Here is an 18,375-nt window from a genome sequence, read left to right on the forward strand (position 1 = left end):
GATAGAGAAACATTCCTGTCTGCCTGTATCAGTCCTGCCCCCACATGCTCTAGAGTCTATATGAATGTGTGTGCGCGTGGTCAGCTGAGAGGTTGTGTCCTGCCGAGTAGAGAGCGGAGAGTTGTCTTTAGTGTTTGACAAATATTAGCAAAATAATTGATGACAAAATCAAATTGCATTTATTGCACAGGCAACATCCTCATCTTCATTAGACGGGCTTCTTCGGAAAACACCGTTGGCAGCAATTTAGGGATTATTAAGCAAGTCCAAGCGCTGCATTTTCTGTATACACCACATGATTCTTAATTACAAAAGTTCTGATCGGTCAGGAATAGGTTTTAAATATCAATAGCTATCTATGGACTTTGGGCTAAAACGCACAAGAAGCCTGATTTTCTTTCACAATAATTCACTACATGTTTACAATTGGGTAGGCAAACTCATTAAAATATGCAATAATTGAAAGTGCTTAATTTGATATTCAGAGCATTAATATAGCATCAAACAACTACTTGCTATAGATATAGAGGAGTAATGTCTACATGAGCAGAGAATGAAGACCCTCTGTGTGTGTTGTAATCAGAGTTTCTCCGTGCTTGACATAGTCGGGCCGGCCGCGTTTTTTTTTTTTCAAACTTTTTTTTTGGAACTTGAACTTTTTTTAAAATCCCTGAAACAGTGAACAAAAGAAAGTATACCCGGATATAAATGTCCTGTAGCTAGAAACTCAACCCACCATCACTCCATTTGCAACAAAAGTGTTCTGTCTGAATGAATTGCTGGTTGTCAGATCACTCATCACAGTGTGCAGTTTTTTGCTCTGATAGGTGATCTGTCTGTGCTCTGCTCTGGCTCCAGCCAAGCTTTTCTCTTTAGGCCTGAAATAGAGGTCTCTGGTATTGTAATCATTCATGACCATGGCCGGGGAACAGCGACATCATCATTAATCGCCTGCAGGGCATCCAATGCCTGACTCAGCGCTTCTCGTCCCCACGATCTAAATTCAAAAGATTGCCCTGACTTGGCAGACTTGTACTTTAAACTTTTTAAAACATTGGGCAAGAAAAGCAACCGCACATAACTTTTATTTATGCTTTTTTTTACCTGTTCATTCCTGTTCAGTGTCACTGGGAGGGCTGGAGTGTGGTCCTGGGAATATTTGGTGAAAGACAACAAGATTTATGCTGCACACAAAGTGTCAGTCACTCACATTCACTGACATCAGACATCAAGTTTTGGACATAGACTGTGGAAGGAAACCCTTGCAAACATGAGAGGAACACACACACATACAGAAATAACAACTGTTGAAATCAAAGCTAGAACCATGATGCAGTGGGATAAAGCACACATGCCGAACGATGCTTAAACCATATTCTGGGTGCTGGTTCTGCTGAGCAAAAGCAACTCCTGTTACTTGTTGTTCAAGAGAACCTTGTCCAAAATGTCCAGTGTCCTTAGTGGAAATGTTGTAGGTATCAGAGGATCTAATGCATCATCCAGAATCGATTTTCTGAGGGTGGCTTGATTTTTATACATAATTAACTATTCTGATATTGAAGGATATAAAGGTGACATGTCAGCAATGCATAACCAAAGTTGTTTTGACAGGTGAGCAAAAATGAAAGATTGCTGACAACTGATAATAATGTACTCTTCAATCAATCCACAAGCTGAGCCTTTAAATCTGCTGCTTTTGATGAGGCCTTGCCTGGTTTTTAATCAGGCTATTCTCATTCACCGTCCGTAGCTATACCTGCGAAAAGTAATGCACTGTAATGCGTATTTATCCGAGAAAATCAATTTGTATGTAATCCATGTAATTGAGAACCTGGAAGTATAAAGAGTGACAAACGCAGCGTAGGCAGGAGATCAGGTCTAAAAACACCAGACTTTCGCCCAGGATGCCGGTGTTTGCATCCTGTGTGAAACCAGAAGTCAACTTGGATTTATTTGTCACGTAACTTCCATACTTAAGTAAAGCAACCTAAGGAAGTTGTTTTCATAGACGGAAGTTAATTTGAAAAGACTGTATGTATGTAACGTGCAAAATTTGACACGTGTTGCTGGATATTCGTTGCAGAAGGCATGAAAAATTAGGTATAACTTTTTTAAGATATCGTATACGAACTGTTCGTATGAGTATATGTTTTTATTACAAACCTAGAGAGACTTAAAATGTGGGAAATTAACTTTATAATAGAGTTAGCAAAGGTTTTAAAGCCAAATTAATCTGTGCATTTCCATCAGTTTGTGTTAAGGATACAACCCTCTCTGCAGGTACTTCAAACTGTGAACTATTGGATCTGGTATTCAAAGTGTTGATAATGTTAAGATGTGATAAGCAAAACAGTATTTCCAGAAATTAATTTGGGACTTTTTGGAAACACAACAACATGTAACTATACACAGCAAGACTAGAGACACAAATGGGATGTTTAGTTTTCTGCATTTCATCCAGATAAAAATGTATTTTTTTGTAGTAATGTAGTTTTTCGTGTCATGCTTTACTTGTTTTATGAGTTGTACAAACCTTAACTGTGACATACTGTAAGTATATCATGACTGTTGAACACAGTGTGGAGCACAGAAGTTTCCTTTTTGTACTGTCCACTTCTTAAAGTGCGATAAAAATAGCACACAAGTTTTGAAATAAAAATGATGACGTGGATTTTAATTTGAGATCAATTCTCAAGTTTCCTCTCTAAAGAAGGTTCCTGAGCAAGTGGGAAAGTGCAGACATACAATAATCTAAACTGTGCCACCAGCTGATGAATTAGAGCAGTGGTTTTTAGCTTTGCACCTGCTCAGAACTCAGAGGTCTGTTTTAAAAGTGTGCTTGTGAGTGCGTGTGTGCGTGCGTGTCCTGTAGCCTCGGTTTAGTCATCAGTCCATGGACACGCTCTCTGGAAGCTGACATGACAGGACAATAACTGTTCCTCATGCTTGATTGGACATGGCGGGGATCTGCCAGTCTACCCAAAGCAGTGGAACAGACAGGAAGGACAACCTCTGTTATTTAACTGTAATCTGAGACTGAGTGTCTTTTAGCTCATTGTTTTGTTTTCTTACGGCCCGCAACTTTGCTGTTTTGACTCACTTTCACTGTTGTCTTCAGCATCATTTTCAGGTGCAGTAGTTGTCTGTTTTTACTGAAAAAGCTCTGTAAACTCCAGTATAAAGTTTACAGCTAGCTGGTGAACATAGTGGAGCATTTAGCAGCTACAGAGCCAGATATATCCTTCAGGAGTTGGTAGAAACAAAAACAGAGCTAGTAGGATAGTGAACATTGGAAAAATACTGGACTCCAAATGGACGTTAATGTTGGTGGTGTCTACTAGATGTGTAATACTATGTGCTAACATGTTAGCCATATCAACTTAAATGGGTAAATATAATAGACATGGTCACAGTAATAATAGCAACAGCTGCAACAACAGTACAGGTAATAATTATAATCATAATAATTATCTCCGGGGAGATCATGCGCTCGGTCGTTTGTATGCGTGCGTGTATCTGTCTGTCTGTCCACGGCTAATCTCCCACACTGTTGGACCCATCAGCCTAACATTTTTGTGCTCATTTATGACTGTATGCTCTTGTGGTTGTGATGATTCACAATTTTTGAAAAACCTTTTTTATTGTCTGTTTTATACGGTCATTGACTACTGACTCCTCGTTCCTCTTAACCGACCGGTAGGTGATGTACAAGTCTTGCCTATAGTTTGTTGCAGGCCACATTTTGGCCTTTGTTGTGGCTCAAAAACTGACTTTCATAGAAAAGTTTAGTCTCATTTTGAACCAGAGCATCTGCAGATTAATTTCATACGTAATATGTCATGATCCACTAAAGTTAGGCACGATACGAGATGAATAAATCCCTGTTTTTGCTATCTTCGCCGCCATCTTCACTGTTAGGGACCAGAGAGGGACAATTTAATGAGATTCATCTCTTCTTTGTTTTGAAGGGTAGAGGGAGACACACCTGATCTGATCTGCACTCTCTACTGACTGAGTGCACTTTTCTAGTTATTTATTTATTCACTCCAGAGGGGACCCTTAGCTGAACAGGGTAAAGGGGCAATGACCTGAACCACTATAGACACTACAGTCAGCATGTCCTTGATTTTGTGGGTCAATGAGGTTGCAAAGGCAGGTGTGGATTTAATGAAGGACAGACCAAATGCTGTGTATATCTGGGGATTGTGTGTGGTGTTAATGACACAGCTAATGAGGCTGCTAGCAAGCTAATAAGATGCATTCAATATCTATAGCACACACAAGCACACTCTCACAAACACGCTTCATCTCCATCCTGTAGCAAACCATTAGTAGCTTCCTTTTTTATTGACATTTTTCACTACTGCATGCTCTGTTTTGATTAATGTTTTCCATTCAGTGTTGATGTTTTGTCATTAGTCTGTCTTCCTCTCGTCCGGTTTCTCTCTCCATCATCCTGTTATTGGCTGTTTGTTCTCCTCCCGGCTGACTGGAAAATAACATTAAAGGGCTGAAAACCATTTCATTTCACTCTGATGCTTCCTCAAATACGTACACACACCTATTTATTTACACATGGTGGGAGGTTGACAGTGTCAGAGTGTCTACCTGGAGGTCTGGGAGAGTGAAATTCAATTTCCTGTCATAGAGAAATCAGAAGAACTGTCAAGCTGTCATGTGATAATCTGAAGCGAAGCCACATCCAGCCTCTTGTGAAAATTAAAGGCCTGCCTGTTATTCGCTTGACTGTCAGTCTCCTTGACACCGTGATGGATACACTCATCTAATACAGATTGAAATGTCTCTAAGGTAGAGTTAGATTGATAGCTGATTCGTATTATTTAATAGTGTCCATGTCACCAAAATTGATCCAAAACCATCAATACTGATCTTCTGTTAGGATTATAAGATCTTTTAACTTATTTAGTTAAATATGTACATTTATTTGTGCATGTACAAGAGATGTGATTCCCCTTTTTTCTGTTTTTGCAGGAACCTTGGAAAGTCAGGACTCAGAGTATCTTGCTTAGGACTCGGTGAGTAGACTCTCGGCTTCACTACCCATAATGCATTCCTCCCTCAGGCCTCACTTAGCAAACAACAACACCAATTACACGGACTAAACAAATAATATAACAACAACAAAAAAGAGATCATCTTTAAAAAATGAATCTGTTTATTCTGTAGAATATGTGTAGTGTATTACTTAGTTAATTCCCTTTGTTAAGACTTGGCAAAAGTCAAACAAACAACATTAAATTCAGAATTGGGTTGGGAATTGAACTATTAAGTTCAGCCTGTTTTCTTATTAAACCAACAAATCAACTGTGGTGATATAATTCCCCTACATCCTGGTTCAAATGGTCTCACACACACACACAAACACACATACACACATACACATACAACATACAACATACAACATACATACATACATACCTGGTATTCTTCCAGAGGAGGTATAGACCAGAGAGTGTGTGTCTTTGCGTGTGTTGCCATATAAAAAATCCTTCACTTCTTCTCATACAAGAGAGTCAAACAAAACCGCATTTCAGCTTCAATATATAGCATTAGAGTGGGTAGAAGACAACATACACACCCACCCCAGCATACCTATATCTGTCACCATGGAGAGCTCTCAAACAACAACAGAGGATTGTGTGTGTGTGTGTGTTTACGTGTTCCTGCTCTCTCATACAGAGCTGGAAAATGATATAGGAGCTAGGAGGATAAATGCTAGTGTACTATTCAAGGCTGTTCTCATACACCGTTCATAGCTATACCTACGAAAAGTGATACACTGTCATTTGTATACATCCCATGGAATCAATTTGTATGTAACCAACGTAACTGTGAACCAGGAAGTATAAAGAGCGATAAACGCTGTGTAGGGAGGAGGTCGGAGTGGATCGGTGGGTTAGAAAATAATGTGTGAAACCAGAAGTTAACATTGATTTATTTGTCACATAACTAGGGGTGTCACGATTTTGATTCTAAATTGGAAATTGATCGAATTTAGCTTCCGATCCTGACCATGGAAATCAAAAGCAGGATCCGCAGAGTAATGTCTCTCAGCGCACACAAACTGTGTCCAAAGCTCAGCCTCTGCCCTCGGTGACAAACAGCAATCAGAGGAGAGAGAGGGGGAAAAAAGAGAGGAGAGAAACGAGTGCAAAAGTAAATAACAATAATACTGTATTTTTGTAAATTACAGCACATTCTAATGCACTGCAGAAGGATTTATGATTGTTTTTGTAATGTTTATATTCTGAGGTGGGTCACACAGATACTGATATTGAAAAGATGCAGCTTTTTATATTGTAGACTGTTGTAGTCTAATTTTTGAAAAACTTTCTAAATAAAAAGGGAGTTCAGTTCTCTCTTTAAAGAATAATTTGAAAGTGTAAATGACAGTTGTCAGGGCATTTGCCAAAGATCTGTTGATCTTTACGAATCAAGTCTCCATAGTCCAACAATGCCATGTTTAAATCTAAAATTGAATCAAATCATGGCCTTAAAAATCGAAAGTCAAATCGAATGGATCTGGAGAATTGTGACACCCCTGGTAACTTCTGTACTTGAGTTACACTACTTCCGGAGTTATTTTAACCTAAACCATCTTTTCCTAAACCTAACTAAGTAGTTTTGTAGCCTAAACCTAACTAAGTGGTTTCCTGTGAAGACGGAAGTTTATTTTGAAAAGACTGTGTGCATGTAATCAGCGTAAATTGCCACGTGTTGCTGGACATTCATAGGAAAACGCACGAAAACTGAAGAATAACTTTTTTATAAGATATCACACGAACCGTTGTATAAGGATACGTTGACTATACACCTGTGCCAGTATATGCATTCACTGTATCTAGGCCTGCGAGATTATAAAAGTTGATAACGTTTCTGCAAATTCACCATTGTAAAGGAAAAATATTACTGTAATTAAAACATGAGCATTACTGTAAAGTCACCGCACAGTCTCTACAATCTTTCAAAGTAGAAAACTTACACACTGCAGGGCTTGAAACCGAGCAGTGTTGGATTGTTTCTTTAAAAATATGTGTTTATTCATGTTAGTCAACCAAACAAGGCTTTTGATTGGCTGATCAATTCCTCAGAATCACCTTGATCACAGGAAAAGGAAACAAAATCTGGTGAAAACACTGACTGATCAAACTTTACTGATCAGTGATGATTCACTGAATCATTTAGCATCGTAATAATGTGTGTATATCTGTTAATAATATAGAACTATAGAAGTAAAAGTTTTGAAATTGTCATATATTTAATTGAACAATAGTTCCCGTTTGATTAGCTAAAAATTCGACGATTCAATTATTCAGACTTATTTTCTTCTGAGTTGTATCCAAGCACCAGGATTTTAGGTTCCTGGCTTGACTGTCAATCAGAATACGTAAACACAGAATGAGATATGTGGTTAATTTATACATCAGAGTCCAGCTTTTGAAGTTTGAGAGAAAATGTAAGTCAACACCAACTCAGTTTCGCAGAAGTTTTAATATTTATCAGTTTTCATTATCCAATTTCTTGTGGAAAAAAACAGTGAAACTGCACACACTCTTTCAATTATAGTAGCTGATATCATTCATAAATAAGTCATAATCTTCTTGAGAGTCCACATCTCGGAAATCATATTTAGTTGTTAGCAAAGGAAATTAGAGTTTGGCCCAAACGGTAACTTAAATTATTTTGACCAACAAAGTACTTACTATTTGTTAATTCTACACTTTTACACACATTGCTACAGAATTGTTTTCCCTTTGATAAGATAATATAATTTGCATAAACCTATAAAGTTTGAAAAATCATGACTTGAATCCCAATCAGGAGTCGAACATGTGAAGAGGTACTGTTAGTAGTACTTCCGTACCTGCAGGATTCTCTGGATTAGATAAAACACTTTCTTTACCCTTCTCCCTGCACAGAAGCCCTCGAGGACTCAGATCAGCCAGCGTCCTGTAAATCGGATCAAAACTTCCACTTCTCACGGGACAGGAGCTTTAGCCGGCTTAGAGAGGCCGACCTTCACCAGGATGTTTTGTACAGCGTCCACAAACAGACGATGCGCCAGTCTTGTAAGGCACAGTGTTTTGGTCAGAGAAGGGGAAGTGATATCATGTACAAGAAGATGATCATTTTTCCTGTACCTGCTCTGGCTTTGGTTTTAACATGCTGTTGTTACTCTGTACACACGACATCTATTGCACGTCTGTCCATCCTGGGAGAGGGATCCCTCCTCTGTCACTCTTCATGAGGTTTCTTCCATTTTTTCGTCATCCGATGAGAGGGTCGAACTGTAAAGAACAGAGGGTGAAAATTTCTCGATTCTAAGATGCATCGCGATGCGGACGATTCTGCATCGATGCAGTGACGGAACATAATCGGGAGTTTGGAAACTGTTTCTCTACCATTGCCTTGGGCCTGCCTACCCTGAAAGAAAGAAACAAAATATGTTATTTACTTAATTTATGTGCACTCGTTTCATTTCAGCTCAGTGTGTGAGTCTTTACTGCGTGTTGCTGTCATTTACTGTCGTGCTAGTTTCTCTCCTCTCCTTTGATCTGCGCTGAGCAGAGAGACGGCATTCAATCACTCGGCAGTCCACTAACTTGTTGCTCTCGCTATGAATATTAGCTGCTCTGTTTCAACAAAGATAGGCTGAAAAAACGTGCTGACTGAAATTCAACCGTGGTGTTGTTCTGTCGGGAAATGCAGTGACTTAAAACAAGTAAGAGAAGAAGAGCTATGAGCGAGGAAAAGTCCGCTAGGCTAATTTCTGCAGTGTAAAATGCAATATGCTTTCAGGAAGTGTCCTGTCTTAGAGCTACAATGGGAAAACCTCATTTGCTCTTGTAATGCACTGCAGAAGAATCTATGTTTTGTTTTTACAATGTTTATGTACTGAGGTGAGTCACACAGATACTGAAAAGATGCAGCTTTATATATTATAGACTGTTGTAGTCTAATTTTTGAAACACTTTCTAAATAAAGAGTTCAGATTTATCTGACTGCTTGTAATAATTGATGAAAGTAGCCAAGTGCAGTAATATAGAAAATTAAATGCAATACATTCAGATGCATCAAGAATCGTTGAGGGGTGATTTGTAATCGAATCCTGAGGCCAGTGAAGATTCACACTTCTAGTGCTGCTTTAGTCTGTGTTTGATTATAATTGTCAACACTCCCAACTTTAAGCTGCCTCATGGTCTTTTCAGTAACACCTGTGCATCTCCCCAAAACTGCTACAAATCTCCAAGTTGTACTTCTGCTGACTAAGCTTCCTCATATTTGCTCATATGGAGGCAGCCTTCTTGCATGAATTTCAACATGGCCTAGTTTTCTCAGTTTTCAGCTGCTCCAGCTCCTCTCTTTACCAGCTAATCTCAATCACCACATTTCACTCAAGATACCTGCTGTTTTATCATTGTGTGATACATGCACCATTTGTGATGCTTGACATTAAATATCACTGAATAGCACGGTGGCTAATTTCTGTTTTTATTTTGACTTTGACAGGCCTGACCTGATGGGCATTTTAAAGTCAGTGGTTGATTGAAACTTTAGTTCCAGTGGTAGACCGCACACGAAGTAGCCTTTTGGTGCCATGTAGAACTGTAGTTTTTCAGGATGTAATGTCTGGCTCTGAGGACAGCTCTGAGCGCTGCTGCCCCAGGTGGTTCACGGTAGACTGAGAGGTCTGACTCAAACTGGCTGAGCTTCACGGCGCAGAAAAGGTCAACATAATGCCAGCTGCCTGCCACATGCTGCGCCCAGGGCGGACATGATGCTGGCGGGGGAGAGGAGGAAGCGAAGGGGCAAAGAGCAGGATGCTAAATGGTGTTCCACTGTTGAACTTCAAGGAACAGTGCCAAGATATATGAGGGTGTAGTGTGTGTATGTGTGTGTGTGCCATGTGTGCATATCTTCTCACATTTGTACCTTCATTTTACAGCAAAATTGAGTAAAACAAACACACTCATATACCTGCCTGAAAGAAATACAACACACATTCAACTAGAGAAAAGAGAGAATATAACTTTGCGTAAGATAAAATACATGAGGATATTTTGCGCCAAATTGTGCCAGGAGCCAATGGCCCCTTTTTCACTTCCTACCCCCCTATTTCTGGTGCCCTTGCTTGGACCACACCCATCTTCACACTCGGCCTTCAATTTGATCTCAACTACACACCTGTAAAGATTTGTGACTGCATCTTGCAAGCTATTGCGATGACAAAACTGTCCACAGACAGAAATATAAACACCTGACAGTACTCAAAACCGTCTCTGTGGTAGTTCCCGTTACAGTAGTTGTCTCCAGGACCACATTTTGCCATGATGACACTCCAAAGACTGTATATAAAGATGGACGACATGACAGCTCTCCAAAAGTGAAGCCAAAACATCTTGATCGCCCCCTGGTGGCTTTCTCTCGCTGACAAGCAGCGGCTGTGCTCGGCTCACGATTGGTTCGGGTGGGTGACCTCAATACCGTGGCTCCTCCGCTCGATCACTACTGCGCAGACTCAGGCTCCAAATGACGTCAACATCTCATGATGGCAGCTCCCGTATCCGTATATTTTGGCTTCACTTCTGTACAGTGGGAGGAAGTGGCGACGTGTCGTCCGTCATTGTATACAGTCTATGTGACATGCACACAGACTCACAAGGTGAAAACAATACCAGCCACACGCTGTCGCGGCTGGTAGTCATGTTAAATTGTGATTCAGTCATTTGTCTCCATTTGTCGCTGGTTTGTGTGTGAACCACAGCCTGGAGAAGATGTAACTGTCACAGGAGTCACACAAGAGCCAATCTGCAACTGCATGATGATGATGCCCTGAGAGAAACGCCGTCGCACCAGCACCGGCTTCATTTACATAATGGTGTGATCGGTCGAAGACCTCTTTTTCACAGACATTCAACATTAATTGCTGTTCGGAATTCCCACATCCTATTTCCACACGTCATACAAAGAAGATGCTGTTTCTAAGTTTGTTTTTTAACTGCCACTTTAGGTCAGTTGTTTGTGAAAATAGCTAAAAATGTAATTTGGAGTGGTATTATCTTTGCTCCGCTGGATTACAACTGCACTCTGACTTAAGACCCAGGGCTGCTTTTAAAACTTTGAGACTTGGCCGGAAACCAAGATGTGTTCTAGAAAAACGTTATGTAACAATAAAGCAGCAGATTGACCTTGATATGGAGTGGCTGGCTAACATCTACTGCACTTTGTTGCTACGGGGAAAGCTATTAATGATTGCTACAGCATTTATAATGCAGACCAACACTGCTGAAGTGCTCTTGAGCAATAAGGCAGTGATGGTGAAACTCTGATCTTTAATCAAATCCATGTATGTAAGGCATTGTGTGTAAAGGTAGGAACGCAAATTGAATCTTATATGTTTTTTTTTCTGGCACCATTACTTTCCTATTTCTTAGATCATTTTACAATTCATTTTCAAAAAGTGTATGAAATGAACCATTACAACTTAAATGTGTTTTATGAGCTGCGCAATATGAAAAACACATGACTTTGTCAGTAGATACAGTTTTGAGCCATCAGCTGAATAACCATTTATAAGGCTCTAGTTGAAGAAATGATCATATGCATAGTTAATGCTTTCCTCTGTTGTCAACTTCTTGCTGTTGATTTTAAATTTAAATTGACTTTCTTTTCAGTCTACTATAATGCTCAGTGTACCAGATCATTTTCTAGTTGGCTACATTTATTCTTCACCCTTTTAAAAGAGAGAAATATAATCCCCGACATATTTAACTCCCATATTTATAACTCAAATACACACATTAAATGTGCGTAGCTGAGGAATTAAGAGCAGTATTAATTCAAGATTCAGGGGGAATTTAAAGAGCGGTTTTCTTACTGATGGCTTTGTGTTGGGTTAATTTGCTGTGTGCTAATGTAGGAGATAATCTGAACAGGCAGATTAATTAGTATTCCACACACACACCATCATTATCCCAGCAGGACGGAGGGAGGGGTGAGGAGATGTGAACGGGGAGAATTAAGAGGAAAGATGTGACTCCTGCCTCGGTAGTTTTGCATCTTATCCTGACAGTCTCTACCTCTTACACTCTACGAACTGAGCTTTCTCTCTCATCCTCTGTGATCCATCATGTTCTCCTTCCTCCATCTTTATCTAAAGTCATCCTTAACTCCTCACTTTAATGCCAGGAATAGTAAACACTGAGACATTTAAGAGATAACAGAAATTGAAACAAGAGAAGTTGTTTCCTTCCTGTCTTGTTTATTTCACTCTTCCACTCACCTTTCCCTCCCCTCTGTCTCCCGACTCTTCCTCTCCCTTGTTTTTTGCTTCCTCTGTCCCTGTGGGTATTGCTCTCCCCAGCTGCTGGTACGAGCAACTTGTTATTTGGTTTAAAGAGGTTGGATAGAGATTAGCTCTGTGCTCGGGCAAGATCAAGAGGGCACACACACACACACACACACACACACACACACACACACACACACACACACACACACACAGTTTGCCGTACAGCAGGTAAAAGAAAAACATTTGACATTTGCAGATGATATATTGTTATCATGTATAAGCAAATAAGATGCATTTCCTATAAACTAGCCTTATATAATAATACAGTAATACAGAACACCATATACAGTGGACAACCTCCGAGTCTGAGAAGTGAAGCCAATGCTGAAGTGCCTTAATCTTGCATTCTTTCTAATAGCCAGCAGGGGGCGACTCCTCTGGTTGCAAAAAGAAGTCTGATTGCATAGAAGTCTATGAGAAAATGAGCCTACTTCTAACTTGATTTATTACCTCCGTAAACATTGTAAACATGAGTTTATGGTCTCAATCACTAGTTTCAAGTCTTCTTCAAAAAGTCACAGTATGTCGAAAAAAGTCATAGTATTGTATGTCACATATAACTTTTTATAACAGTACAGGAAAAACACTTATACAAAACAAATGTTTACAAAAACAGTATTGCAGTATAATCATTTATTAATAATATTTATTGTAATAATAATGAAGAGAGAGTTAGTATGTTGTTTTTATATTTTAATGAGAACAATTTATAGTCATGACAGACTTGATTTGTTTTATATATTTTCTACATGAGCAGAAGTGACATTACTACTTTAACCTTTTCACAGTGTGTTTATAGTTCATGAAGGTTAATTATAACATTTTGGATGCCTAAAAATGTCTTATTCAGCGTTCGGTTGTACTTAGCTCCACCATCTTGTTGCAAAAAGCCAAGATGGCAACAGGCAAAATGACATCGAGGCTTCAAAACAACAGTCCACAAACCAATGGGTGACGTCACAGTGACTACGTCCACTTCTTATATACAGGCTATGAACTTATAGTAAAGTACTACTCCCTCTTTTTGACGACAGCAGAAACCTCTCACATACTCACTCTGAATTCAATCTTGTTTATTAGCGTAATAGCCAAACTCTGAGTCATTTCAATATCACTTATTTCCACTAACAATAAAAAAGTTAATTTCACATTCCAGCTGAACACAATTTGATATCAGTTACATGCATCTGAAAATGTCACAAACTGTGTAACGACATTCTCTTTCTACAAAGTAAAAAAATAATTGTAACTGAACCGATTTATAAAAAACTGATTATCCCAGGAGAGAGGCCTGGATGATGGATTAATTGATAAAGTGAAGTGATTAATGAAGTCATCGTGACCTCTCAGGCAGTCTCCTGCTGCTGCGGTTAATTCACTATTTCTTCATTCCCTGATGAAAGACTGACCGCAGGGAGGTGTGCAGTGGGGCTGTCAGCACACACACTGGTTCCAACGATGCTAAGTGGTTGGGAAAAATGGGAAAAACAGAGCGTTTGTGTGCAAACCCATTTTAATTGGCTGGCGAAACAAAAAGAGTCAATGCAGAAGTTCGCAATCAGCATTATCTGAACCATACCGTAAGCAATTCTGTGAACCCAGAACTTTTTTTCTCACTCCACATCCTGTCCAGGTCCTTATCCAGCTCCTGAATCGCTGCACTGCTGCGGTGGTATTGATTGATGAATTCTAAAAATGGTTCTTTCAGAAAATCCTGCGGTGTAGAGAAGACCGCAAGAGGATGGACCTCAGCGTGTTGCCACTGTGGTACTTCTGTAAGAGAGATACCGAGTGGACCAACATGTAATTTATAGGGTCTTTCCCACTACTTTTACAGCGCTTGCTTTCTTCTCATCTGTATCTGTCAAATCTACGGCTGTGTGGCTCAGCATCCTAATGCCATTACATATCCTCGCAGTACTACACTAAGGGGAGCAGACAACCTTGGGTGTCACTTTCCAGCCCTGCCTCCTAAAAATTACTTTCCCATACAATGAAACTGTATTGTGAATTACGTTTCAAGGGAAACATATTTTATCGCGGATTACGTTTGTTTTTGACGTATCACAAATGCATTTGTAATGATAGTTCGCATGGGGAAGAGGTCGGGGTGAATGGGTGGCAAACACTGGACTGATGATTGTGGTTGATCATCTGTAGAATCGTACGGCGTGTGGACGCAACAATATGAACAAGTGTTCATATGATGCAACTAAATGCAAAAGCTTTGCAACAAATACTAAAGCTTATTATTTTCAGTTTCTGTTGACATTTTGTCAGAAAGAAATAGATCAAACTTTGATCATTTGTGAGGCTGAATGTTGTGATTCTGTTTTCAAAAGCACTCTTTCTACTATTATGTCAAGAAATAACAGAAACATATTGTTTTGGTGCTGTTTTGCATTGTAAAGGTAGGCCACTGCCTGAAGGAGTAGACGAGACAGATGTAGATATAACAGTATAGACGAAGGCGATTCAAGTAGAATAATCAATGCAACTTGAAGAGGCTGTAAGGAGACAAGGGCACGCAACAGAACTGAAAATAGGTGCAAAGGATGGCATGTGTGAGAGTTTTCCTCTACAAAAATATAAGGTGGCATGCAGGATCTTCACGCTTTAACTCAAACGCTGGCGAAACCAGTTTGCTCTGATCCTTTCAAGACAAGACAAAACTTTGTGACTTTTCTTTCCCTAGAAGAGATTTAAATACTGAAATACTTTAATTTAATAATAATGGGGCATGCTGGTGGTCTAGTGGAAACCAAGATCTCCTTGGTTTGACATCAGCCGGTGGCCTTTCGCCCCATGTTTCCTGTCTAATTTTATAATGTTAGCTATCAAATAGAGGCAAGAAAAAAAAAATCATTATTGTATAAATGATTCATTTATTATAACATATAATTCATTAATAATTGCTCCTTGAATAGTTCAAAATGTGTATAGTTTTCCATATATAAGCCAAGTTCAACTATGATTTGCCTTTTTGTGTCTCTCGTCTGGATAAACCTATACCAATTTAGAGATGTACCTACTGTGCCTTTTTATTGGAGCTGGAAATTAATCCAACAAAAGGATATGACTCAGCCTTTCTGTCCGTAGGCAGACGAGCTGAAAAATGCTGAAAAAGAGAGTTAGGAGGAGGTCAGTTAAACTGAGACACCAGAGAGATATGTTTCATCTAAATGTGTGCCATCTATCAGGCTGCCAGGCACACAGACTGGAGACTGAAGAATCAGGTTAAAAGGATTCACAACAAATAAATGACACCTCTTGCCAAATCTACAACTCTATTTCATCATTTTATCACTCCTCATTCTCCTCTTTTTCTTTCCCTTTCACTTCTTCCCTCCTACGTTTCTGCCTTGTATGGTTGGGCTCATGTCGGTTTTGTCTTGTTTCTTTAGACATCTCAATTGAAGTGCTTGACGTGTGTGGATACAGGGCAGAAATATCACCATGATGGGAAAATATGAAAGTAGAAAAACATTAACCTAACCCTGTCAGAGGGTTTGTTTCACAGAACTATCTGAGAAGCCGTCATTGGAAACTGTTTGGAAAAGGGCAAGCACTTTCAAAAATTACTTGGCAGGTGATTGGATGAACCATCCGTCAATCAAACTGACAGAAGAGAAACTAACTGAAGGCCAAAACATTGCCGTACTTTCTTCGTTCAGTGCCGTACTTTGCTCTTCTTTAAAAGAAGAAATACTCTCCAGTGCTGATATAACTGATGCTATCGCAACATCTGTGTTTCCATGCTTTACTGTATGTGTATAGTTTACCACTTTAAATTTAACATGTGAGGGTGCAGGTCGTATCCACATGGACCCTTCGCTGTTTTGTACTTCCTCGTTGTGGCCAGCTGCGGTTTGTTTTGGTTGACGGATACGGAACAGATATGACATCACGTTAGTCAGACTACAACAATAAAATAAATAAACTTCCTTCTACCTCAGCATAGACTCAAATGAAGCAAATATATTAAAAAAGGATTTCAAAATCATAAAAAAAAAGAAAATCGCGATACATAGGTGAATAGATTTTTTCCCCCTGTCCTACTGTCTGGCGAGCCGGACACAAATGCATTACTTGAAGCCTGACGAGATGGATTTTCTTGTGACATTTGATTCCATGATTCTCGCGTAATCTCGTGATGTCGCGAGAATCCAGCTGCCGTGCATGGTTATAAGAACATTGCTATAAAAATTGAGGACAGTGAAGTGATTTTAAATTTGAATGAAGTCAAACAAGGACCTTCTGATATATCTTTGTATGATTTATATAGATGCTACAGACTCACCAGCTACTTTGTCAGGAGTTAGTTAGAGCTCGCCTGTTGACTTGAACACCCTTCATTTTTAGGAAAAAGCACTGCAAGGTTATCAGATTTACTGCACTGTTGCATAGCAACATCAAGTGCCACTTCCGGCGCTTTCCATTTGCAGCTGGCAGTAAAAAAAGAGGCTGTTTTGTCGTTCGCAGGGCCTTAATTTCCATCAAACAGAAAAGTCAGTTGAACCTATAAGAGCAGTGGCCTTGACATTAGAGCTCTGCAGGGAGTTCATCCCATGCTGAGCCCCCCCGCTCGGAGACAAAGCTCAGGGCTGCGACTGGTCATCGCTGGCTGTGATTATAATTTCCCCACACAGAGAGCTGAAAGGGCTGATTGAACGCCTCATACAAAGACACATACATGCAAACATCATGCACATACTGTATAAAAAGGGTAATCTGTAATGACTATAGCGTAGGTGCAGTTGAGGTTTAATGATGTTGCCATGGTTACTGGTGTTAACAATGTCTAAAAGCAACTTTTTTTCCACCAGCGATTACGGTTATTTCGCCCACCCGCCTCTGCTGAAACAAGCACGATTACGATTCTGCTGGTGATGCATGTTGAGAACGGCAGCTTTTTTTCTGCTCCTTATTAAGTTAAGATAATATCATTATGCACCAACAGATCCAATTTACCCTCAGGGTGGCATCTGCAAGTTAAACCTCAGCGGAGTTGATGGCATTGCGATGTATGGCGTAATGAGCTCTGTTGTATCATATTACATCCTGTCTGCTGAAATGAGCAGATGGTTAAGTGCCGTTTCATTGTCGCCTGTCTCTGAGGTACATCAATTGTTTTCTGACAGTGAAGCTGTGGAGGTCAACGGAGTCAGAGGAAGAATTGTCTATTGATTTTGTTTGAGATTGTGTGCGCTGGGGCACAGGGTGAGGGACTCAACAGGGAGACAGCAGAATCACAGCCTTAAGGGAGTTAATAAATATCCCCACAATAGAAAATACTTAATTAGCTGGAGGAGTTGCATTATTCTCCTCAACACTAGACATGAATACTCCTGGAAGGAAGGTTAAAAGGCTTCTTCTACTTGTTGAGTACTAAAGTAATGTCATTGTGAAAAAACCCAGTCTGCTCTGATTGGCTGGTCAGAAAAATATGGTGCATCTTTGCAACAGTAGTTCTCAAGCTGTGGGCGGAGATACTCAGATGGGGGGTGGTATATACTAATGAGCCTGCATGTGACATAGGAAGGGGAGCCAAATCTGAATGGCTTGTTGAGTCACATGTTTATGATCTAGACAGCCCACAAAAAAACTGACTGGGTTGTCTTAGTTATCATATATATCTTTATGTAGGCTTATTATTTAACTCTCAAATATTGATAATGGCCTCATAATTCCAGTAAGTGTCAGGCTATAGTATGACGTATAAATAAAGTTTGATATACTGTAGTTACAAAAACATGAACAGTTCATAAAATGTAATATATCGTCAGCCATGTAATCAATTTTCATGTGGTGAACAATGTCCTTGGTCCTCCCCTGCCAAATTTCAAACGTTCTGCAACACTGACTGCCTCATATCTTGTCAGACAGCCCAGATTTTCTCCCAGGACACACATAAGCCACGCAGCATTTAAACATTTGCACCAGACATTTTTTTCTGATAGAAAAAGGTGTTCCTCTTTCTCTTTCTCTCTCTCTCTCTCTCT

General features: G+C 39.7%; 1 protein-coding gene across 4 annotated transcripts in view; it reads left to right on the forward strand.

Moving 5' to 3' along the window:
* The window catches only part of kcnab1a (potassium voltage-gated channel subfamily A regulatory beta subunit 1a), a 119,939-nt gene that overhangs the window by 76,305 nt on the left and 25,259 nt on the right, over positions 1 to 18,375 (forward strand). For all 4 annotated transcript variants that reach the window (XM_074641606.1, XM_074641605.1, XM_074641609.1 and 1 more), the window contains exon 2: positions 4,993 to 5,036. In XM_074641606.1, the coding sequence (XP_074497707.1) occupies positions 4,993 to 5,036 (44 nt within the window). The remainder of the gene's footprint in view (positions 1 to 4,992; positions 5,037 to 18,375) is intronic.

This window comes from Sebastes fasciatus, chromosome 7, assembly GCF_043250625.1.
Source record: "Sebastes fasciatus isolate fSebFas1 chromosome 7, fSebFas1.pri, whole genome shotgun sequence".
NCBI classification, from domain to species: Eukaryota; Metazoa; Chordata; class Actinopteri; order Perciformes; family Sebastidae; genus Sebastes; species Sebastes fasciatus.